The 24,315-nt window shown below is 36.3% G+C and overlaps 3 protein-coding genes across 4 annotated transcripts; 1 reads left to right on the forward strand and 2 right to left on the reverse strand.

Moving 5' to 3' along the window:
* Window positions 1-392: 392 nt before the first annotated feature.
* Window positions 393-13,429, reverse strand: fam219aa (family with sequence similarity 219 member Aa). The gene is made up of 6 exons (XM_043220711.1): window positions 13,205-13,429; window positions 7,545-7,644; window positions 5,891-5,993; window positions 5,081-5,161; window positions 2,992-3,046; window positions 393-2,587 (listed from the first exon to the last, which is right to left on the reverse strand). The coding sequence occupies exons 1-6, from the start codon at window positions 13,265-13,267 to the stop codon at window positions 2,429-2,431; spliced, it is 561 nt and encodes a 186-aa protein (XP_043076646.1). The 5' UTR covers window positions 13,268-13,429; the 3' UTR covers window positions 393-2,428.
* A 911-nt stretch (window positions 13,430-14,340) lies between these two features.
* On the forward strand, window positions 14,341-23,161 carry odf2a (outer dense fiber of sperm tails 2a). 2 transcript variants are annotated; one of them, XM_043220799.1, is made up of 19 exons: window positions 14,341-14,778; window positions 15,601-15,720; window positions 15,899-16,003; window positions 16,130-16,303; window positions 16,880-17,067; window positions 17,157-17,301; window positions 17,410-17,541; window positions 17,635-17,709; window positions 17,909-17,980; window positions 18,063-18,179; window positions 18,355-18,540; window positions 19,167-19,276; window positions 19,384-19,519; window positions 19,625-19,735; window positions 19,900-20,163; window positions 21,100-21,200; window positions 21,562-21,724; window positions 21,817-21,942; window positions 22,028-23,161. In XM_043220799.1, the coding sequence occupies exons 1-19, from the start codon at window positions 14,776-14,778 to the stop codon at window positions 22,199-22,201; spliced, it is 2,502 nt and encodes an 833-aa protein (XP_043076734.1). In that variant the 5' UTR covers window positions 14,341-14,775; the 3' UTR covers window positions 22,202-23,161. The 2 variants fall into 2 exon arrangements, with proteins under 2 accessions (XP_043076734.1, XP_043076735.1); XM_043220800.1 differs by lacking the exons at window positions 21,817-21,942; window positions 22,028-23,161 and having other exon boundaries at window positions 21,566-21,691.
* Window positions 23,162-23,226: 65 nt separating this feature from the next.
* Window positions 23,227-24,109, reverse strand: si:dkey-228b2.6. The gene is made up of 3 exons (XM_043220974.1): window positions 23,947-24,109; window positions 23,685-23,868; window positions 23,227-23,544 (listed from the first exon to the last, which is right to left on the reverse strand). Exons 1-3 carry the CDS (start codon window positions 24,009-24,011, stop codon window positions 23,227-23,229), a joined length of 567 nt encoding a protein of 188 aa, XP_043076909.1. The 5' UTR covers window positions 24,012-24,109.
* Window positions 24,110-24,315: the final 206 nt, after the last annotated feature.

Raw genomic sequence — 24,315 nt, forward strand, 5'->3', positions numbered from 1 at the left:
GGTTGGTAAGATTTTTTAATGCTGTTGAAAGAAGTCTCTAATGATCACCGGGACTACTTATAAACTTATAAAGTAAAATACAGTAAAAATGTGAATGCTGTGAATTTAAAATAACCATTTTCTATTTAAAATGTAATTTTGTAACGTGCAGCAAATGTTGAAAATGGAAACAGGATAAAAAAAATGAGTTAATAGACGTAACTGCGACTTTTTAAATCACAAAATGTAGAAGGAAAAATAAACTTAATTGTGTGAGAATAAACAATAAAAATGTCAGATTTTTTTTTATTTCACTGGCCAAAAAAAAAAAAAAAAAGTTGTGCTGTTTAATATTTCTGTGAAAACCATTTAGTTATTTTTTTAATATATATTTATCAGGAGAGGTTAAAAGAAAATTATTTGAAAAAGAAATCTTTTAACATTATAAATGTCTTTACTGTCAATTTAATGCATTCTTGCTGAAAATAAATTAAGTATTTAACAAAAAAAATCCCACTGACCTCAAACTTTTTAACAGTAGCATTATAGAACTAAATACTAGATTACGGTACCATTATATTATAATCTCTCTTCATATATTCCAGCCTGATCTCATGGCATTTTGTACATATTTTACAAGGTGGCTAATTTATATGAATTTATACGACCTCACTTGTACAAAATTTGTATGAATTGGTATGAATGACCCACACCTAACCCCGTCCCGCTATCGTACGAATTAGCCCCCTCGTAAAATACATACAAGTTGGTCGTGAGATAGCATTATATGTTCTGTAAATTTGCCGACTCAGATGTAAACTGGAGTGTCACTAGGTTACGTGCTTGGTGCAATGGCATCTAATTACAGCTGGCAATAGGAAATGGGTGACGATATACATGCATGACAATAAGGTGCTGGTCAACAAAACAGTTGCATGACCAAGAAAAGGAAAAAAAAAAAAAAAAAAAAGACAAATACTGTAGAGAACAGTACAATCTTTGAATCAATGCAAGCACCTTCATACACTGAGCGCTCAATGTTGCTTATCGGAAGTGATAGTGATTTGGCCACTGACTGAAACAGTTGAGATGAATTTATAAAGACGTTTATAAGGAAAGGCATCAAAAGCAAAAGCAGAGCATCGTGTTCCAGAGTACTACACTTAATGTCTCACAAAATGGTATTGCACTTTAAAATTACTATAAAGACGAGAGCACTAAAGTGTAAAATTGATTTTGAATCCAGGCCATAGGCATTTCATGCCTGTTTCATCTATAAAATAAAGAAACAATGCATTTTATGCATTTTGGCACAAACTAGATGAACTAAATTTATAGTATTTTTGACTTGTTAATGATGGAGATTACTGGATATGTACCTGGCAGCTGCTATTAACGCAAGCTTTCGTCCCTTCCTAATAAATCGCAACAATTCTCCAAAAAGCTCTTGAATCAGAAATCTGCACCGAATTATCTCGTTTGTCTTACGTAAAGGTACATTTATAGTTTATCTTTGAAAACTTTTAAGTGATCACAATTTAATCTGTTGGGTTTACGTGCAGCAACTCTGACCGAAAACTACTCATAAACACAAAAAATATGTTCAAAAACATCTCCGAGTAAAAACATCTTAACTATTCAATGAGATTTCCCTGACTTAATTACATCTGCCGTCAGTTTCATAGCAGATCAGTGTCTTCTGTACGATATATTCCCTTCGTTAGTGTTTGCTACAAAGCTACTCACAATATATTAATATGTAAGTTCTCAATGAAAATGATATGAGAAACAAATACACTCCCTTTCATTAGAAAACAAGCACCCTTGTGCTAATAACATCAGAAAGCAGATAATCTAAAAAAAAAAAAAAAAAAAAAGGAAAAAAGCAAAATGTTGCTTTTGCTTTGATAAACCTATAAAAAACAGAAGCTGAGCTATCTTGAGAAATAAAAATAAAATCAATATCCAAAGTTATTACACTTTAAGCTATTTTTCCCAAGTAAGTGGGCCTATTATATAAGCAACGTGTTTTTCATTTGGTGGCCCTTTCTGATGGACTGTGAGGATACGCAAGAAAAAAAACGTTTGGGAAAACTGTTCTATAGAAGGATGAAATGTTCGGTTTTGTTCCTTTTTAAAAGATTCTTGAGCAGCTGAATTCTTCTACTGTTGCACCATGCATTTATATACACCTCAACACATCTTACAGCTATACACGCCCAAGTCTAGCGCCCTCTAGTGATACAAAGACTCGCGTCCTACCATAGGAGGAACCGATGACTGTTACATACTTGTGCATTTTCATTCAGTATGCTTCCCTATTGTAATGTTAATTTCAGTACATCCATTCTATTGTTTTTAAGTTCTTTAGTAGTTAAGCTATGCTGAGGGTGCTAACCGTGAGCTTAACCCACAAGGATGGGGCTGGGGGGGACGAGGGAGGCTAGGGTTACTGAATTTGACAGGCTGTGGAGGAAGTGGCTTGGCAGCACATGCAGGTGGGGTTGACTGATTTTGGGGGGATGAGATCAAGGTCTTCATCGTCTGGGATTTCATCCAACCGGTAGCCATCCTTGAGCAGCTGGATGTTCAAGTCTTGGTTTATTTGCTATAGAAAAGGAAAAAAGAAATAACAAAATGGTTAGATATCAGAGAATTTATATCTTAATTTTTATTATTATTATATATATATTACACAAAGCAACTTAGAAGCCACTTTAGAAGGGATGTGATGAGTTAAATATATAAACTGAACTACAAAATAAAATTAAATCTAAAATAAAACATGCAAAATAAATAAAATAGAAATAAAACAAAACTCGAATACATAAAACAATTCTGAAAATAAAATAAAATATTTAGGCTAAGGTAAAGTTCCTACTGAATTTGCCGTTAATTTATTTTAATTGTGTATTGTAGAGAGTAGTTTAAGTCTAATGAGATGGCAAAGGGTTCGAATAGTTTACTGGCTTCATTTCAGTGCAAAAGTACCTGGCCCTTTAGTCATCTCACCTCAGCTGAGGAATATCCAGACGATGAATATCTTGACATATCAAAGTCATCGTCACTAAAAGAGAACAGAAAGCACGCAGTCACAAGCAAGCACCTACAGACCAGTGACATCAGCTCTTCTGCGGCAGTTCTGAGAAGAAATGACTCGCTGAAAGACAAAGTCTGCACACAGATCTATTAAGGTATTTCAAATACAGCTGCCGTGTTGAATGTTTAATTCCCTCATTTATTTTTCAACATGTGGTTTCCGCCTATAATGTTTCTAGTAATATCAGACGCATTTTTGTAATGACAAAAGAGACTTTGTTTAGTCGCAGTAGAGCGAGAGAGAGAAATGCGAAGATGACATTTCAGCCGAATTAATTTATCAGGGAAAAACCAACAGCGACAATCTGGAGCCTTCTGCTGATTGCAGCGGTAATTACAAGTTGTTTTAATGAAGCCGAGCTCTCCAAGAACGAGCATGACAGGAACCAGCACAAGCTTGTGATGGACAGGAGAACACCCGTGCTTTTGCCAGACAGTGGGAGTACGTACTAAATGTCAGGGAGTGAGTGTTACATACAGCGAGGCTGAAATGGAAAAACAGAACCAGAGAGACAATGAATGACGGGGTGACCTAAAACGTGACTTAATCACAACTGCAGGCAGCTGAGGTCACAGAGATCCAGCAGACAGCTGGCAGCACAGAAAGCATTAAGTTAAGAGACCCATCTGTGCGAGACACTGCACGCTGTGCCTGATCATCTGAACCGAACAGCAACCACGCTATTACGGCCGAACACATACTGTGACACATCTCATTACAGAAGGGTGTAGGCTACACAAATGATACCGATGATTTCGAGTGCTTTGGACTTCTGTCAACAAACATGTTTTCTTGCTTTTTTTCACACTCTCTGGGCAGGAAACTTAAGAGACCAGGCAAATCCTGGCTAGAATTATACTGGGAATGGTGATTCTGCACTAAGCATGTCACAGTCAGATAGACTTAAAAGGGCCAACATTCTTCAAAATATCTTCTTTTGGTTTAAAAAAAAACAAAAAAAAAAAACATATACAGGTTTGGAACAAGTGAAAGGTAAGTAAAAAAGCAAATCTTTAATATTGGGGTAAACTATCCTTTTAATCTGTATTAAAGGGAACATGTCAAAAAACCTTTAAAAAATGTTATGTTTTAAACTGTTGCCCCATTTTTAAATAAAATAGTTTCTAATTTAAAATTTCACTGCAGAGCACAAGAATATCTTTGCATACACTAGTATTCAAAAGTTATATAATTTTTAGAAATTTTAATTTATTTAGCTGTTTTCAACATTGATAACAATAATTAACAAAAAATGCTTTAGCAGCAAATCCACATATTAGAATGATTTCGGACATATCGTGTGACAAAAAACTAAAAACGTTTAAATGGTTGTGTAAATATCAAAGGTAAAAAAGATCAGAAAGAGGATAGTCAATGGTTATGTTAAAATGAATTTTAAAAAAATATTTTAATAATGTTTTATTAATGTTTTACAATTTTGTTTTCTGAAATGTTTGCATTATTTGTTTACTTAAAAGGCAAAAATATCCCAAAAAAATGAGAATGTGTCCACATTAATTGCAGTAAAAATTGCTCCCTAAAGTATAACACAGAGATAACATTATGAAAGATACTGCAAAACAATTTTGTTCATATTTAATGCGGGTCTCTGCAGTCATGGATGAAAAAAATCTCTCCAGCGACATTCTACTCGCAAACGTTCATTCATTTTGCCAAAGCTAAAGTGTCTCGGTTTGCCTTCAGGAAAGCTCATTCATTTTGAATCCTTAATGCTTTGCCAGTTTCTCACGCCGGTCTGAAGGGCACCGGCTTTACTCGCTTCAAAATTAGCTGGTATTTTGATTAAATGTCGGGTCTTTTTTAGACGGAGACGGCTGGCGTTGCGTCTGCTAGGAAAATGGCACAAAGCTTTAATTAGAGAATTTATTTCTGTTGCTCTTGCATTTGATACGTTCTAATCCTTCCCTTGAAATAAAGCATTCGGAAATATTCACAAAAGAATTATGTGGAATAATAGAATGACATTTTTAGTGTGAATACCTGTCAGTGTCCAGTGCTACAAGCGGCTTCTCATCTGGACTCTGGTCTAAGGATGAATAGCCTTTATTAGGTACAACCAACCTGTAATGAGCACGAAAATGGAAAAGACTGTTAGACCAGTTCAATCAAACATGTACGTCTGTGCTTGAATGTGACAGACGGACGGACAGATAGATATCTTTCATTATTACGAACCCTCAAAAACAAAGGCAGCTTTTTTTGGCTTTTATTTTTAAATATTAACCTTTAATTTTAACATCCACTTTTCCCAAATCGTACTAGCACTAGGACAAAACCCCCGGCAAGGGAAATCAAATAAATAGGAAGCATGGCTGAATTTAATGTTATCAAGCCCTGTTACATTAGCCAGAGCCGGAGCTAGACATCTTTTGTTCCTCCACTCTGGGACAAAAGCTGAAGTTAATCTCTGGCCCTCAGGCTTTTAAAGTAAGCAGGCCTATGTGCAGCTAATCTTCAGGCCTAAAGCTGTGCTCTAAACCAGGCCTGCGGACATTTCCTCGCATTTGTGCTAATCCCGACAGGGCAATAGGGACTGATGGGATGGCAGAAGTCTTCATACGGACTGCACTAACACTAATTAACATTCACAGACTGGAAAGCCTTCATATAAAGCTGCTGTTTCTAGGATTTATGATGCCGCTGTTCCTATTTTTGATGTAGCAACCAAATCAACCGCTATTATGAAGCCATAAGCAATTATTTTATGGTGTTTCTCATGTGCAAGTGTTTCTTTTAAGAGCTACTCGTGGGTGGGTAAGAAAGTAGTTTTAAAAAAAGTTATTACTTCACCTTGTTCTGGCCATAACGTTATTTTTCTTGGGCTGCTGATTGACCGGACTACCCACAGTTCCGTTCTTCACCGAGCCCTTCCTCGCAAGCTCTCGCTGTTTCTCTAGCGAAAGAACGAGTTTAAGAAAATGACATTGTAAAGCTCCTGTTGATAGAACTTTCACTATTCAAAATGCAACCAACGGCGATGGCGCGATTGTAATATTTGCATACGGAATTCTTATTGGTCTTCATTCTCACATTCATTTGCATACTGAGGACCGAGCCTTCCTTTCCATAAATTCAATAAACCGCATTTCTTTTGAATCCAGATAAATACCATGGCAACACACACAGTTTTATTATGCGTTGAGACTACAGTCTTATTAATATTTTCCATTCTGCGCGGTCCTCTGGCTGAAGAACAGTTTCTTCAGGCGTGAAGTCTGAGCTTGACTTCTGCGTGACTTACACACACTGAACTGTGTGTGTGGGAGATTTCTCAGCGGTGCTATAAGTAATAAGGCTGTCAGAGGGAGGACTGTAAAGTGAAGTTTAATTAACAACGGCAACTGCTGTATTTCAGGATGCCCTAACCAAGCAACACTAAACAGAGAGGGATGTGAGATACAGATGCAGACGCATCCAGAGACAGTGGAAAAGAGGACTGAGCAATAAGGAATGTTCCTTTTTTCTGTTATGAATTTTCCTGTTATTTGTGAGGAAGTTGACAAATTTTTATATGTATATGTATATATGTGTGTGTGTGTGTGTGTGTGTGTGTGTGTGTGTATTCGTGTGGGGTTTTTTTTAGATGGCCAATCATTTTGATGTTATGTTTGCAGTGTTGTCATATTTAACTAAGCCTAAAATGAACATTTTAAAGCAATTGAAGTGGCACTGCAACCAAATAAAATATAACTATTAGATTATACTAAAGGATTTAAATAACTTACATTAAAATATCTAAAATAGTACCAACTTAATTAGTGCTAAAATTACTGAAATTAAAAAAGCTAAATAAAAATTACCATTAAAATAAAAGCACATAACATTAATAAAACAAAGATTAAAACTAACAATATAAAATAAGAGTTAATATCAATAAATTCTATAATAATATGTAAAATAACACAGCAGCAGACTACCAATAATTATTTTACATTATATTACATTTACTTTTTTTTTTTTTTTTTTAATATTCCATTAATTATTATATTATTACCAGTGACGCACAGTTATGTAGATTGCTTCAAATGAAACTGAGAATTAAAACTTTTTTAATATTCAAAAAGATGGTCAAAAATATGGATGACGATCTAGATGATTAAATTAGGATGTTTTTTTTTTTTTACACAGAAATTAATTATGCTCATGTTTTAAACTTTTTCGTAGAAAAGAAAAGCCCGCAAAGGCTCCACGATTGCATTTGAAAAAGCTGTAGACGCGTTATCTGAGAGAAACATTCAGACTTGAAAACTCATTACGCTCCTGCTTATCGAAAAACCACGGTCATCCATTTCACACGGCCTACTGCTAATCGCTTCTGAGCTCTCGCTCCAAACCGTATGCTTCGCAATCGCGATATCAAGTGGGAAAATCAATACAGTCGCTTTTACACTCAAATGAACAAATTACACTGGTGACGATACGGCATCAGATCAAAGTGCCTCACCTATCTTTACTTGTAGAGGAGAGGGCTTGTAGTTGATGGCGACTGACTCTGATTCTCTTGTTCCCGCTTCAGCCTCCAAAGTAGACGTTGCTGCAGGATCCTGGAGACAAAAAACACAAGCACGCTTATCAAGTAGATGCATCGCTGCATTCCTACGCGCAGACAGTAAAGTAAAAACTACACAACACCAAATCAAATATCTGACAAATGGATCTTGAGGAAGCCGTCGATTCAATATGAATTCAACGTGTAAATCTAGAAAACCCTTTCTACTGTGAAACGTTGTAATGTAGGAAGGATCCCTCTGGTGCAAAACTCCAAGCATGCTCGGCGTGCTGATGACAAACAGACAGCAAAAATCGGGCTGGTTGTAAATAATGGCATCTGGTGAGACAAGCCGTGTGTCAAGGGTGTTGATTTTCCTGGGGTTGGGTGAAATAACAGGAGTCAGCACAATGTCACCATGCTGTCACCGGAACGGCTCGTTTTAATACATCTCTCTCAAAATGTCTCAGTTTTGCTTTCACAGCTGTGCTCCAGCAACTTATCGATTCTGGGAGCAGAGACAGATGTAGAGACTGTGCTAGTTATCAGATTAATCCAGATTTTGCCTGAATATATAGAAACACTGTGAAAATTTTCTGATTTATGCTATTTCTTTTTCTTTTCTTTTCTTTTTTTTTACATTGGGGGTTTAACCACAATTTTACAAAGTTACAAGAATACCTTTTGTGCGAAAAGAAAACAATAACAACAATTTATTTAACAATTCTTCTTCCCGAGTTACCATCTTCCACTACTTTTGGAGAGTAAAGTAATAACTTCTTTTTTAAAACTACTTTCTTACCAACCCACGAGTAGCTCTTAAAAGAAACACTTGCGGAAAGAAACACCATAAAATAATTGCTTATGGCTTCATAATAGCGTTTGATTTGGTTGCTACATCAAAAATAGGAACAAATGTAATCATTGTTGTTTATGTTCTGATTATGTTGGGTATGTTTCGGGGGTATTCTCAAAAGGGTGGACGACAGTAAGAAATTTTAAACAAGTTATGTTACTATTGTTTTCTATTGTTTACAAAAATTACATAAAATTACGGTTAAACCAGTATCACATTGAACTATTTTACTTATGTTTTTGCTATGTTTCTGTGTGTTGATTGTAGTAATATCCTTACTATGGAGGGTCAGAGGGCTCTCAGTCTTCATCAAAAATATCTTAAATTTATGTTATAAAGATGTTTGAAAGCCTTACGGGTTTGTAACGACATGAGGTTGAGTAATTAATGACAGAATTCTCATTCTTTGGTGAAAAATCCTTTTAAACTCTTTATGTATTATGCAAAATAAAGGGTTATTGAAAAGGGTACAATGCATTATAAATGTTCATAAAATCTTTTTGTAAATAATTATAAGGATTTAAAATGCACAGAGTAACAATGAATTGATAAGTGTTATACCCCCATAGACAAGGCTTAAGTCTAGTCCCAGACTAAAATGTACGTCTGGGCTGTTTAAACTGAATTAAAATATGTCAGTTTCATTTTTATGTATCAAGATGCACACCAGTAGTATTATTATCTAAGGTACGTTAATAAAAGCTACTTAAATGTCCCAATTAAAGTGTTATCAAAACAAAATTTGTAAACATAACGGTGTCCAGTAAGATATGTTTAACAGTCTCTTGCAATATGCAAGTCTTGACTCTTCCAATTAACTTATTTCTAAATAATTTATTTTAGAAATCTGTCTTTTTGTACAATATAAAATTTACAACAAGCCTTTATTAGTATCAAAATCCGAGCCAATACACACCCTCCTTTCTCCACAGCCTCTATTCTGCGCAGCTGCTTGGTGGAGACATGGGTTGAAGGAGGGAGATTCTAGCTGTCATAGTAACCGGCCGGTACTTCCTGCATAGTTGGCTCGCATGACACCAGGCATGTTTTGTTTCTCCAGCCTTCAATACGTAGGGTCGGAGTGCTCTGTGACATCACTCGGGGCGGAGAGAGGCAGAACAGAGGGAGCTTGTTGGAGGAATGTTGACAGCACACCCAAGCCGCCTCTGCCAACAGAGCGCCTATTATGACCTAAAAAGCCTGCCTTTATTGGATGCGGCCCATGTGGCCATCTGAGAGTCTTTGGGTCGACATCATGAGCCCCTAACCCCATGTGATTATAGCAATGCTGTGCTTTTGGTTCATGACACAACAGATGACTAACTGAAACATCACATCACAGACAACAAACAATCTGGTCAGTAGATAGAATAGTGCAAATTGTGAAATTTTTTGATGCAGACAAACGATTTTCTTAATCTGAATATATATATATATATATATATATATATATATATATATATATATATATATATATATATATATATGTGTGTGTGTGTGTGTGTGTGTGTGTGTGTATAGACTACTATGAACACTGAATATTAAAAAAGCTATATACACAAAACTATATACGTACCATGTATTGTACGATTCATGCTCATTTTCCAAATCATAGTGATCATCCCTATCCCCTTGTTAGTGAAGACTGTGAACAGAGCACATGCGTGTCATTATTTAGTCATTTAAAAGTACTTGTCAAAGAGAGCGAGTCATTTCCTCAGTATCTTCAGCTGGGATGTTCCCATGACAACGAACATACCACAATGTGCTTTAGCAGATGTCGCTGTTTTAACGTTACAAATGTCTTTTTATATCATATCATGCTAATATATATATATATATATATATATATATATATATATATACACACACATATACATATACATACACACACACACACAGATATGTAATTTTACGCAATGCATCCATCCCTTAACGAATCTGCTGACACACACTGTGCTGCATTTGTTGTCATGGGAACATCCCAGCTGAAGATAATAAGGAAATTATTATCCCTTTGACAAGTGCATTCCAAACGACTAAATAATGACACGCATGTGCTCTGTTCACTCCAAAGTCCCCACTAACAAGGGGATAAGGATGATCACTTTGATGATTTGGAAAATGGCCATGAATCATATGATACACAAATTGTTACACCCCTATTATAAAACCATAATATATCATTACGTACAAAAACATCCCGTATCATAAAGACACATACTTGTGGAACAAACATGAAGTAGACTTGTTGTTGAAGAAACCTCTTTGCCCACTGATTCAGTCATGGCATAGTGCCAGCTGTAGGCCTGGCAGGGCTCTCACAAACCCTTTAAGCTCAGCACCAGCTAAAGAGACCAGCGGGGGATTGTGGGTAATAGCCCAGCAGGATACCATCAAGCTCCTGAAGCATCTAATCATATGCTGGGCATAAAGTGCATTGTGATTCATCTTTATCTCCAGCTGTTGCTCGTCCACAATATAATTTTTAAAAAATTTCGAGCATCAAGACCCATCTTCAAAGCGAGGTAATGCTTCGCATCAACATAAATTTAAAAATGCTATCTGTCTTTGTACTTCTACAAAGGACTCTGTTGAGTAAGCCGATGTTATTGAGCTTTGCAGACAGCTTTTGTTGAACTACACAGGCTACACAAATCTCAGAGCAACACCACAAAGAACAACATCAAAGTCATGCATATTCCACCAGCTACATGTACAACTGCCCGTGAAATTTATGCAAGATCTCCTGGAGAAAACCGAGCATGAAGAACCCAATCTGATGCGACCCTAATCTCTGGTCTCATTGTTTAAAGCTGATCTGCAAGATTAAAGTGATCAGAAATCTATAGGCACTGAAACATAAGCACGTTTGCATTAATCTGGATCGGTGCAAGTCTCACACGTCTACAGAAACACATCAAAAACAAGATTGTCGTGATAAATCCATTGACACGTTGTACACCTGTATGTGTAAAATCTAACAAATGGACTAATGTTTGTTCTCAAGAATGTCAATGAGAAGGTCAACTTTTAACAACAGGAAAGATTACAGATTAAATATTTATTAAGGACCTTATGATCTGAACTCCAAAATCTTTATGCCCCTTCTGCCATGTCAATATGACATTCATTGATGTTGGCTGATGAAGGAGATGAAGACGAGCAAATGCTAACACAGCTGAAGCAATGAAAAGGATTGTTGGGATTATATGACAAGATGCACGCTGGACCAATCACAGCAAAGCATGATCCATGAGGTGACTAGATGATAGTGGTTAATCAGAACACCAAAAGTAACCAGCTGATCATCAACAAATATATTCTATGTATTCTTACGCAGAATAAAAAGAATGGGATTTTTTCATCTACTTTTTAAATTTATGACGGATTTAAGAGGCATTTAATGGTTAGGGTTTGTGTCAGGACAATGTTTGTTCGACAGGAATGATGTTCTAGAACCAACAAAAGATGCTGATCCTGGAAAGTGGCCTACTTGGCAAAATTACAGTCACCACAAAACCAACGAGCGCCGTGGCAGCTAACTGTTACTGTTGTCCTCCTTTTAACCACATGGCATTCTGAAATTAAACCTACTCATTGTTTTTTTACTTGAACTAATAGATATTCGTCTATGTATGGTAAAACAAATCAGAAAGCCGAAAACTAGTAAATCCATAAAAGGAAGGAGCGTTCTTCTCTCAAAATCAGGAGACATATTGCAGTGGGTGTATGTCCTTTTCTGACCACAGAAGAATGGATTAGCATGAGAAAGCACAGTTTGTTGTATAGGGTAACAGCTGGGTCTTTGGCACTTTGGGAATAGTGGGGCGCCAATGAAAAAGGAATGACATTACCACTCCGGGCCATATCTCACCAGTCCAGCATATTCTAAAGTGCACACTTTAGTCCAGCCGGATAACACAGGCCTACTAACTGAATGAAAACATACTTACTTCACTGGAAATCAATGTGTTTACACAAACTCTAAAACAAATAAGACATTCAGGAAATTCAAGATGCATGTGTCTGCTACTACTGTCTGACCGGGCTGACGATTACAAATCTACTCAAGTCAAGTACTTTCCAGCTTGCATTGGTAGTAATTACAGTCCTTGTGCTTTAAATTCTACAGTTGTCTCGTTATTTTATGTTTTTAATTGTATTTAATATACAAATTCTATTTAATTTAAGCTTAAAACAACCAAACATTTGGGGACTGGTTTTTGAGTTGTACCATTTTTGATATTTGGTTTTGAAAAGTAACAGTTTCACATAATGGCTTAATTGATAAGAACACTGATTCAGTTCTCGGCGATTCATCTGAACACCAGCCATAACCGTCTTTTTCGGTTCGATTCATAGAGACCGATTCGATCTCAATGAGCAACGCAGACCGATTCACTGAAATGCTCCGCGAATGCACTAAACAGCCATTTCCATCTTTATACTATCATGTATACAACTTGTGTCGTGAGAGCTTGTAATTTGACTCATTAAGGAAGGTTTATGAACATATAAACGCGACTGAGCAAATGTCAGTACCATGACAACTGGCACAGCATCAACATGGATATGTCGGATTTGTCTAAATAACCGCACCGATCCTTTAGATGGCATCCAGTAATGTGCCCGCGTTTGTGGGTCAGGTTAAATTAGGTAATACAGAATTACTGTATTCTCACACGAGGTCATTTCCCACGACCTGTAAAGGCACAAAAGCGTTATTCTCTGTGTAGCGAGAGTGAGTGACACTTACCAGCAGCTTCATCTCTGGTGGATTTACGGGTGGCACTTGAAATCTGTCAATTTCTTCCATCATTTTGATACAACGTTAGGCTTGTAAAGGAATGTATAAACGCTCAAGGTGATGTCCTAATTGAAAAACGCATTTATTCACTCCCTGGGACGGTTCAAAGATGCCGAGCTCTCCAGCATCATCTCTAGTTGTTTTCCGCTATCTGGCTATTACCAGTCAGGGGTGACTCAACAGCAACATCTGACTTCCGGGTCCGGAACCCTCCCATAATGACGTGTAGATGAATAATTAATGAGCTGAAAGTTCGATTAGATCGTGCAGGCAAAACAACAGAATCCACAGCCGCTGAAGGATTAGGTAGATTTGCCGTTTAAAAGCAGCTCATCAAGATTATTGGGAAATGAAATACGACAGTCGTGCATATCCTGTTATCATAATAATTTAATACTTCGACAAGCGCTAAAATATTACTTTTATAGTTTAGTATTTTTATATGAACGATTTGTTTATTGTTTGTTTTAAATACTGCGTTTTAGTAAATCAAATAAAAATGGCAAGTGCCAACATTGTTTCTGTTCTTGTTTGTCTTAACAAAAACACTTTTTTTGCACGTGTCAGCTTTTAGAAAACTTTGAAAGACAAGTGTCAATGAAAACCAAACCCAAATACGTGTCGCCATCTTGTGGCGTTTAGGCAGGATTTACAATTTGCTCAAATTACTCATTTGCATGACTTTTATTTTAAAACAACACCCAAAAGAATCCCGACAAGTCTCCTTTACCGTCAGCAGCAAAGAATAAGTGTGTGGCAAAGATGTAAAGTGGGCATTGTTTATGTTGTAGAAAACAACACAAAAAAAGAATATGTTATAAAAAAATAACATTATAACGACAAACATGATATTGATGATATTTCATAAATATTTTGTTGTGGTATTTACTTACACTTTTAACTTTAAAAATGTAAAGTTTAGATTTTGTTTAAACAAAACTAGATTACGGTTTTTAAATAAATATATATATATATATATATATTTTTTTTTTACAGTAAGTAAAGTTTTTTTTAAATGATGGATCTCGGTGCTTTTATTTTGAAAGCTAGCGTTATCGCTTAACGTTTTTAGGCATCTTCATGGCTTCACGTGTTGCTGTAGCTGGGTTCACCAGCTTCGGTTTGTTAACATATGCTGAAACAAAATAATAGATAGTATGTCCACAACGTGTTTAGTTTCTGGTCGAACAATTATTGCTGGGACGTCGTTAAACAGATATTCTAATCTTTGTTTGTATTCTTGACAACTGCAGCTTGGGCCTTTGTTAGGCTTGGTTTCTAGGGATACCGTTGCTATAGACCGAGTACTACATAACGCTGACCAAGGTCAGGCAATTTCCTCCAATCACGATCACGCACTTCCAACGAAACCTTTTGAATCAGCCAATCAAATGAAAGACCGATTACCCACCGGAAGAAAGAGGTTTCGAGATTCTGGGATGACAAGAAAGCTGAAGTAGTTCGCTACTATTTCAATGTACATTTTACCCTTATCGACGCTTGAATGTTTGTAGTTTCGCATGGTAAGATGGTTTGCAATTAAACACGTTTCGCTTTATGTTTTAACGAATTTGTATTGTAGGCATCTTATACTATACTATTAATGTTTTCTGGAAAACTCTTCTGCTCTTTTTGCAGCTTTTCTGTCTTACTCGTGATTTCTGTTTAATTTCTGTTTCGCTGTATTTGTGTTTATGTGCCGAAAAAGCTAGTTTCTGCTTCCTTATGAGGTTAATTGCCTATTAGCTTGCAGCTCAGTGTCCTATTTGGCATTCATTCACTTCTGAATCCATTTGTGATGTAATGGTGGTATATGGTTACGTACATACAGATTCTGTATGCATAAAGAGCATGCAGTCAATTTGATGTCACCTTTACATTAAGCCAGATGTCAGTAATGAGGGCCATGAGGGTCTGTTGTTGTTGTATCGGTTTACCTCCGATAGTCTTGAGCACTGTCCTCTGAAATATGACCTGAAGATGTGTAACCAGTAAAATTATCCTTCAGACATATGTTCCCTGATCCGTAAACGAAGACTGGTAATTTATTTGAGTAGCTAGTGTGCAGTTATGACCGGATGAATTTGAGTTATTATTTAAAATAACAAAAAAAAAGGTGATGTAAGAAACGTATATTTTATTATCAAACATGCGATTTTTAAGAGCAGAAATATTACATGCAACCTACTAATTGATATCAGTGATGTAAATCATGCAAATTTAATGTGACAATGCATTACATGATGTGCAGGATTTTATGTATGCTGTTCTATCAGTCATACAATCTAAACTTTTTGTTTATGATTTCACATAGGCCTATTTATTGATATTTTACCTATTTCCAGAGAAAGTCAACGAGAACAAGCTCTTCTTCCCCACCGCTGCACGTGCATGTGAACGAGACCACGCCTGTGCACGTGCATGTGAAGAAGAGCACAAAATGCAGCCCTACCAAGACAGCCCAGGTATAACATAAGATTGTAGTCTGTACATAGACACCCATCCTCAAAATATATAATAATAATACATTGATTATTACATAAGAATGAATAAATGTCTGTTGAAATGTGGAGATCCAGTTCTTTTAATGCTGCTAAAAAATACTCATCCCGTCACTCATCATGTATGTCTTTTATGTTCCAGGTTAAAACAAAAAGTAGCATGCATCCTACTGCTAAGGTGAAGACGAGGGTCCCGTGGATCCCACCTGGCAAGGTCTCAACACGAGAGACATCGTATAAGTGGGAGGTCAGTCACATATTACGGATACATTTTTATTTGCTTTTGCACAATTCGTGTAAAATATTGCACACTATTCCGAGAAGGAAACTATTTTTGTTGTTGTGGAAATTATGATATTTACTTGTGCTTTAGGGGCCATCTCATCGTTTGGAGATAACACCTCCGCATGAACCAGAACGTTCCCATTCTCCTCTCCGAATAGAAGATCTCTCGACGGATGAAGAAGAGGCACTGCATGGACGCATCAATCAGTATGAGAGAAAGATTGACAGCCTTATGACAGAGGTCAGCTCTCTGAAAAATGAGGTGAGAAATAAGAGATTGGAGAAATTGAGGCAATATTATTGTCATTCTTTTCTTTCAGTACACTTATATCCCAAAAAAACATATATTTACCAATTAGAAAACACAGTTTTTAACTAAATGCATATATATGCTATAGCTTTGGGTATTTAGGATATATTCGTGATTATGAATTTGAGAGAAGTCTCTAATAACAGCCAAGGCTGCATTTATTTAAAGAGCAGTAACAACAGTAATATTGTGAAATATTATTACAATAACCATTTTATATTTTAATATAGTATAAAGTAATTTATTCCTGTTATGTCGAAACATTATCCTTTAAAAAATCATTCTGATTTGATTCTATTTATTATCATCATTGTGCTGCTTAATATTTTTTTAAACCATTACTGTAACGTTTAGTCAATTTAATGCATCTTACTGAATAACTAATTTCTTAAATAAAAATCTTCATCTAGTTTAAAATGTATTTTAAAAATGTTTTAAATTATAATGTATAATTATTAAGCACGCACACAAATATAGTGAATACAGTGATCCAGTTAAAATAAAAGTGCGTGATGTTTGTGTTTGCAGGTAGAGCTTCGTAAGAAGGAGCAGCTGCTGGAGCGTCAGTCAGAGAGGTTAAGCGCATCACAGCGTGTCATCGCTGAGCAGGAGGAGGAGCTAGCAGAGGTCGCCCGGGAGCTGGAGGCCACAGAGCAGGAGAACTCCCGCCTACGGGAGTCCATGGAAAAAATGATGGAGGGGAATGATTTTGGGAGGTGTGATTTAAAATTCTTGACATACTAACTTTTTGCTATTACGTATAACAAATTTCAAATTCAGCTTGAACCATTTTCTTATTGTCTAGATTGGAGAGAGACAGTTTGCAGCCAGACAAGGATGTTCTACTCAGGAAACTGCTGGAAGCAGAGATGGACAGCAGTGCAGCCGCCAAGCAGGTGTCTGCCCTCCGTGAAACTGTCAGCCATATGTCCAGGAGTCCGAGTGTCAGTGTAAGCAAAAAATTCTGATTGGTTTTTGTAAAAAATCTGAACTTGGAATGTCTTAAAACCGAGCCAGAAACAGATACGAATAATATAAAAATCATACCTTTTGTCAAGGAGAAAAAGATGTCGGGGTCAGATTCAACGCTCTTGACCCGACAGAAAGAGCTCTTGCTGCAGAAGCTGGAGACTTTTGAGAGCACTAACAGAGCCCTCAGACATCTTCTGAGAGAACAGCATAGTCGAGAGGTACTGCTTTGCACAAATTCAAAAATAACTAAATTATATTGCATTTTAAACTGTTTTTCTTTATTACTTTTTCTTTATTTTTTTTTATAACAGATGGAATCACTAAGACTCTTAGAGCAGAAAGACGTGCTTCTGAAAAAACTTTCTGATGTGGAGGCAGAAAATTCGGTTTGTGTTATGTTTGCCTAAAGCATGTTCCACTGTAAATAGGTGGTTTTGATTTTATATATATATATATATATATATATATATATATATATATATATATATATATATATATTTTTTTTTTTTTTTTTTTTTTTTTTTTTTTTTTTTTAATTTAATTATTTATTTTTTGTATAATAATAAACTCCTGTCTGTATTCCAGCGTATTCTTGTAAAGCTTCAGGACAAAGACAGAGAGATTAACCAGCTCACGTCCTTGTTAGAAAGTGAAAAGGTAAACTGTATTTTTAAGCATGTTTGTTTAAACTCAACATTGACAATTATTTCTGAACATTTATCAATTCCCATTTTAACAGGACAGTGCAAAGACCACCACTGAACTGTCCAAAGTCTTGGAGTCCACTCGAGCACATCTGCAGGGTCAACTCCGCAATAAAGAGGCAGAAAATAACCGTCTCAATGTTCAGATCAGGGTAATACATACAGCATTAGCTAACAACTTAATGGTGTTCAAGCAGCGTGCGCCACTGTCATTTTTTTTTTTGTGTGTTTATTCTACAAGACATGTCTAGTTGATAGCTGGATAATGTGATATAATCAAGCGTACGTGATGTATAAAATGTATGAAAGTGTATTTGTTTGGTTCAGAATCTAGAGCGATCCATCAGTCAGCAGCAGGGGGAAGTAGAACACCTGCAGAATCAGTTCCATGACCTCAGACAGCAGGCGGAGGCTGATAAGGAGGCCCTGAAAAAAGCCACGCGGGCACAGAAACAGCGGGCACAGCGCAGTGAAGACACTGTGGGACAGCTCAGTGCCCAGCTCATTGAGATAGTGAGTTGAATGAGGTTAATGTGTGCTGCTTACACAAGTTTTTAAAATAGCTTGCTACGATGAATATTTCAAGCAGTAGTATGGTGTTAGGGGGAAAAAAACAGAAATTTACATTTCATATAAATTAAGTTGTGGCTTTAGAAATGTAAGGCTTAAGTTTTTGTTTACATAATATATTTTATATTTGTGTCTACTGTGTATATTTATCGTGTGTGTATGTATGTGTATACACACACACACACGTCACACATAATATATTTGGAAATAATCATTTAAATGTGATCATATATAAGTATATTTAATATATATAAACATAACATATTTTTCTTAAATGCGTGTGTGTGTGTGTGTGCATATTATATACAAACACAGTAAACAAACATTTTTGTATGTGATTTATCTATTGACAGCACTGGTATAAAGATAACAATAAATATATATTTCTCAAAATCTTTCTCAATAGAAAAAAAAACAAACAAACTTATTTTACATTTGAATTATTTTACAATAATGTCATTTTTATTTACTACCAAAACTATCTTTGATAGTTGAACGTTAGTGTAGATTTTATGTCATTTTTTTGCTAGGCAAGTATATGATATAAAAAGATAAAATGATCTTTACAGGAAGCACAGTTGGCAGATGCTGTGTCAGCCGCAGAGAATTGGAGCAATCGACATGCAAAAGAGATGAAGGAAAAAGGACAGTTAGACATGGAGATCACGTTGTTGAACAGGTCAGCAGTGATTTGTGTTCTTTGATGCTAATACAAGTCATATTTCTGAATTAATGTAAACCTAGAGCCTCCCGGAAAGCCATGCAAACATTGTTGTGTTGTTTTAGCCGTATTACAGACCTTACAGAACAGTTGCATGGGCAGGAAGAGAAAGCCCGAACAGAGAGAGATGGTCTTCTAGATCGCCTTCATGAGCTCAATACAGAGAGCACTACTATGCGCCTGGAGAACCAGAGCCTTCAGGTTCATTTGATGATTCATTTGAAATTGTTCTTTTTTTTTTTCTTCCTTTTATGATGAATATGATAAATGAATACAAACTAAAACTGTATTGTTGTGCTTGTGCAGGCCACTTTTTCTGCCTTGGAAGAGAAGTTATCATTGTCCCAGTCTGAGGTCCAGCAGGTCAAAGTTTCAGTGAAGCAGTATGAGAGCTTGGTGGACAGCTATAAAGCCCAGGTATGATCATAATACCATCAAACTAACTAATTGCTTATGATTATAAATTCTATATGCTACTCTTTTTGGGCCAAAGTTTGTTGTGCTCACCAAGTCATTTATTTAAATTTAAAATACAGTAATGTTGTTTTTGGGACCTTTTTGTTTCTCCTCTTTAAACGTAGGTTCAGAAGACCCGTGCCGAAGCAGATGAGTACTCTGCACGTATGCAGGTGGCTGAAAGCGAAGCCCAGGCTGTAAGAGACGAGCTAGACCAGGAGATCCAGAAGGTCAGGAAGCAGCTTCAAGGTCGTTTGGCAGAGCTGGAGCCGCTTCCCGAAGCTCTGAGACACGCTGAACTCCAGTTGCAGGAGGCTCATGAGAAAGAGCGCTTGCAAGAGAGAAGAAACACAGAGCTTGGCACCTCCATTGCAGAGCTACGCATTAAGGTGTGTTTGTTAAAAGGTTACTCCATCACAAAAATCTAATTTTGTCGTTAATTAGTTGACCCTATGTTGTTCCAAACCCATAAAAGTTGAGTTCATCTTCTGAACCAAGGCTTGTGACTGTCCCATTGACCGCCAAGTAATGAACACTGTCATGGTCCACAAAAGTATGAAAGACATAGTCATGATAGTCCATCTGCCATCAGTGGTTCAATCTGAATGTTATGAAGCAACAAGAATACTTTTCGTACGCAAAGAAAATAAAAATAACATTTATTCAATAGTTTGTCTTCTCAGTGTCCAAATCACCGTAGAATATATATGGCATAGTCACAAGCCTTCTGGTTTTCATCCATAATATCTTAAATTGTCTTTAAAAGATGAACAAAGCATTTATGGGTTTGGAAAAACATTGAGGTAAGTGATTAGTGACAGCATTTTCATTTAGGAGTGTAACCTATAAGTCTATAAAGTCTATATATAAGTCCTTGAAATCGGTTTGCATTTAATGGTTAAAAACAACACAGCCAGTTGTTTCATGAAGAAAAACCATTTGAACAAAAAAGGCTGCAAAAGCTCTTCATAGTGTTAACAATACTACTGTGAACACATGACTGCCAACATTTACCATATCAATGGATATTCAGTATTCAGCAAATTGGCAGGGCTGTTGTGTCTTATTTCATATGCAAATAGGTCAGACAACAAAGGTTGTAAAATCTACATACAGAAGTTTTAAAGATACATTAGAATGGAAGAGGGCTAGTATTAAAGAACATTGATGATGTTTCTGTTGAAAGAAACTTTGACTTTAAACATAAGTGGTAAAATAACATTTTAGAAGAACAGCAAACACAAACTGTAAAAGATTGTTTTATTTTTGCTGATCAGAAGCAGTTTTCATTCATAGAATTTTATTTGTTTTGATGGTTTGTTTAGGCGGAGCAACAGGGAAGTCTGGCTGAAATGTTGAGACACAAGAACATGTTGCTGCAAGAAGAAAACAAGCAGCTTCAGCACAAAATAGAGGGCCTTGAACGGTCTGTCACTTTGCCTTTTTATAACTTACAAATTTATTCTAATGTTATTCATGTTTTATAAGGACATTAACTTAAAATGTTAACATTTTCTTAATTTGTTCTTTCTGTGGAACATAGAAACATATTTTAAAAAATAATAATTTCTTGTTCATGGGCTCAAATGTTGTTTGGTCTATAACATTCTTCAAACAAGGTTTCTGCGGGTCTTAAAAACATCTTAAATAGAGTAGAATTCATAGTCACAGCATTTAAATATTGTTTGCATAGCTTAAAATAATCATACATGTTTGGAATGACATGGCGGTCAGTAAATTACAGTGTTTTTATTTCTGGGTTTGATTTTATTTTCTGTTGTCAACAGGAAGCTAGAGGAGGCTAACTCCCAAAATCGAGACCTCATCCAGGTAATTTCAAAACGTGAAGAAACTATTCATAGCAACCAGGTGCGTCTTGAAGAAAAGTCTCGAGAGTGCAGTATTCTGACTCGACAGCTGGAGGAGGCCCTGGACGATGCTCGTCGGCAGGTCTGTAACCGCTACATCTTTAAAAACGCATGGATTTAATCATTTGCATTGCTCAGTTTTTTTTTTATTGAGGATACCCTGTTGATTAACAGGTTACCCAGACCAGAGAGAGAGCGGCCTCTAAAGAGCGTGTCACACAGTCCAAAATTGTTGACCTAGAAGCTCAACTAAGCAGAACAACATCTGAGCTCAACCAGTTGCGACGAGCCAAAGAGGAGGTCAGTGCAATTTCTCCATATGGAATTTTCTGTTAGATTTTTGCACACAAAAAAAATTGCCGAAACACCCATAACTTTCTTACAGGCTGAGCGGAGGTACCAGAGCCGTTTACAAGATGTCAAGGACAGACTGGAGCAGTCCGACAGCACAAACCGCAGCCTTCAGAACTATGTCCAGTTCCTCAAATCTTCTTACGTCAATGTGTTTGGGGATCCTGCTCACACTGGATCCTCGTTTCGCACACCTTCACCAATCTGAAAAGTCTTTCAGGTGTCTTTTTTAGACTTTAGTTACATGGACTGGCATGTATTCATCTAATTGTCATTACTGGTGACAATTTACTGTGCTTCGTGCTTTACTCTTGAAGGATTATTTATTGAACATGGTCAATGTACGTGTTACTGGTGAGTACCTAGAAATCTCATTTTAGTATTACATATCAATCTTAGAATGAGAATTCTGGACTTATAGACAGATTCTTATGTCATTTTACCCTGGCTCAAGGTGGCTGTTATGCAAAACCTTTATTTTTTAAATTTACATATGAAAAATGAAGGTTGTATTGCACTTACAATAATTTGGATATTGTCGTTTTTGAGCTTTTGATTGTATCTGGTTTTAAAACATACACTTTGTGTATGCTTTGCAGTTGCAGTATATGACTGTCAGATTAAATAATATCAGTATGATGATGGTTGCATAAAGTACAGTAAGCTTGTAATTCATAATCTATTATACAATATCCTTTAAAACATAATCACAATAATCTGTTTAAATTTGTAGTCGCTTAGTACTTGAATTGGTTTAAGAGACAAAATGACAACAAACTCAGGATTTGTCGCTTTATTTTTCAGCCAAATTTGTTTTTAATTACAGCAGGTCCATTATGTGAACATATCTGTTTCATAATGATGCATAAAGCATTTTTAGTCAATGTTACATGGTTGTCGTCAGTAGACCGAGAGCATTGAATTTCAGTAATAAAATGTCTATTGGTGCTATACATTTACATTACTGTAACCATTCATCATGTTTAGTTATACTTGCACTTTTTGTCTATTTCTCATGACCTGTCTTGTAAAATACCCAACCAGTAATGTTTCACTGTTGCTTATATGAAAGGCAACAGCACATGTATTTTTAATTGTTAAGAATATTTTGTATACATATAAATTGTATAATATGTACTTAACTGTATTAAAATATTTTGAAAACTGCTACGTGCTTCAGTTTGCAAAGAAAGAAAATGTTCCCCATTTAATCCTCAATTTATTTATTTTTTTTCAGTCCAAATGATTATTTTTAGGTGTAGATGTTTTTCTTGAGGCGGGTATAGACCCCCTTTGTTTCATCGCTCTGATGGCACTCTGCAAAACTATTGCTCGCTTCTGCCATTGTGTTGCTTTTCGTGACTCTTCCGCTAAATTCTTTTTGTATTCTTTTATCTGGAGCTGAGCAGCAGCTAGTTTCAGCTGGTAATTTCTTTCTGAGGCCTGCAGACGTTTATAAGAGTCACAGCAGGATGACCTGGATGAGTCGGTGGACTCGGGAGGTGCCCCTTGGTGTGGAGGGAGATTTTCAGTGTCCCTTAGCAACTGATTCTGAAACACAAAATGTTTATCATTTTCAAATATAGTTGTTTATGGTTTGTTAAAACCTGTTGACCTGGCTATTAATAAACCAATAGTAATTTTATCTGATGCTTATCTTAAATTGTGTGAAATTATATGGATAGACTTACCTTAGATTGTGTAAAATGAAATACAGTGGGTATGGCGTCTGGGTGTAAACGCGCTGATCCAGATTCAAAGCAATCCGGAGTGAAATGAGCGGAGCACAGAAAAGAGGATTCAGATGGAGTCCAATCCGAGTCTTTCCCCATATTAACTATCCAGTAATGGCGAAGCTCCTCTTTTAAAGGGTATCTGAGAGAAGTAAGATCATCAGTAACTGAACCGTTTTGATTTAACCAAACGATAACGTTAAATAGATGGCAAACTTACTTGAAGAAGGACACACCGTGGTTATTCTCACCCGGGCCGTGTCCGCAGAAATCACACGACTGCATCTCTTCAGCTCACAGACATTTACCAAAGTTCAGAGACCAGAGTAATGACTGTCCCTGTCTGCAGGATTTATACATTTATAGTGCGACGATTGCTGGTCCTCGTTCATGTAAAAGGTCGTAATGGGCGATTTACACATCGCCTGTGAATCTGAACATTTGTGTTTTATTTACGTGATGGTTGTGGGATGGGCATTTATTCGCAGCAGCATTCATTTGTCCATTTTCCCGAAGACAGTGCTACATTGCTCACCCCTATAAAATGTTTTGTACCCTCTACCTTTTCTCACACACACATTTAAGACAT

The sequence above is a fragment of the Puntigrus tetrazona genome, chromosome 21 (genome assembly GCF_018831695.1).
Source record: "Puntigrus tetrazona isolate hp1 chromosome 21, ASM1883169v1, whole genome shotgun sequence".
In the NCBI taxonomy this organism is placed as follows: domain Eukaryota; kingdom Metazoa; phylum Chordata; class Actinopteri; order Cypriniformes; family Cyprinidae; genus Puntigrus; species Puntigrus tetrazona.

Coding starts and splice junctions, on each gene's coding strand:
- odf2a (XM_043220799.1), top strand. Junction 19,520..19,624: donor TGGAGAACCAGAGCCTTCAG/GTTCATTTGATG, acceptor GTGCTTGTGCAG/GCCACTTTTTCTGCCTTGGA. Junction 21,725..21,816: donor TGGACGATGCTCGTCGGCAG/GTCTGTAACCGC, acceptor GTTGATTAACAG/GTTACCCAGACCAGAGAGAG.
- si:dkey-228b2.6 (XM_043220974.1), bottom strand. CDS start 24,011: ATGCAGTCGTGTGATTTCTGCGGACACGGCCCGGGTGAGAATAACCAC. Junction 23,869..23,946: donor CACGGTGTGTCCTTCTTCAA/GTAAGTTTGCCA, acceptor TACTTCTCTCAG/ATACCCTTTAAAAGAGGAGC. Junction 23,545..23,684: donor TTCATTTTACACAATCTAAG/GTAAGTCTATCC, acceptor TTTGTGTTTCAG/AATCAGTTGCTAAGGGACAC.
- fam219aa (XM_043220711.1), bottom strand. CDS start 13,267: ATGATGGAAGAAATTGACAGATTTCAAGTGCCACCCGTAAATCCACCA. Junction 5,994..7,544: donor TCCTCTACAAGTAAAGATAG/GTGAGGCACTTT, acceptor TTCTTTCGCTAG/AGAAACAGCGAGAGCTTGCG. Junction 3,047..5,080: donor GTAGCACTGGACACTGACAG/GTATTCACACTA, acceptor GTTCTCTTTTAG/TGACGATGACTTTGATATGT.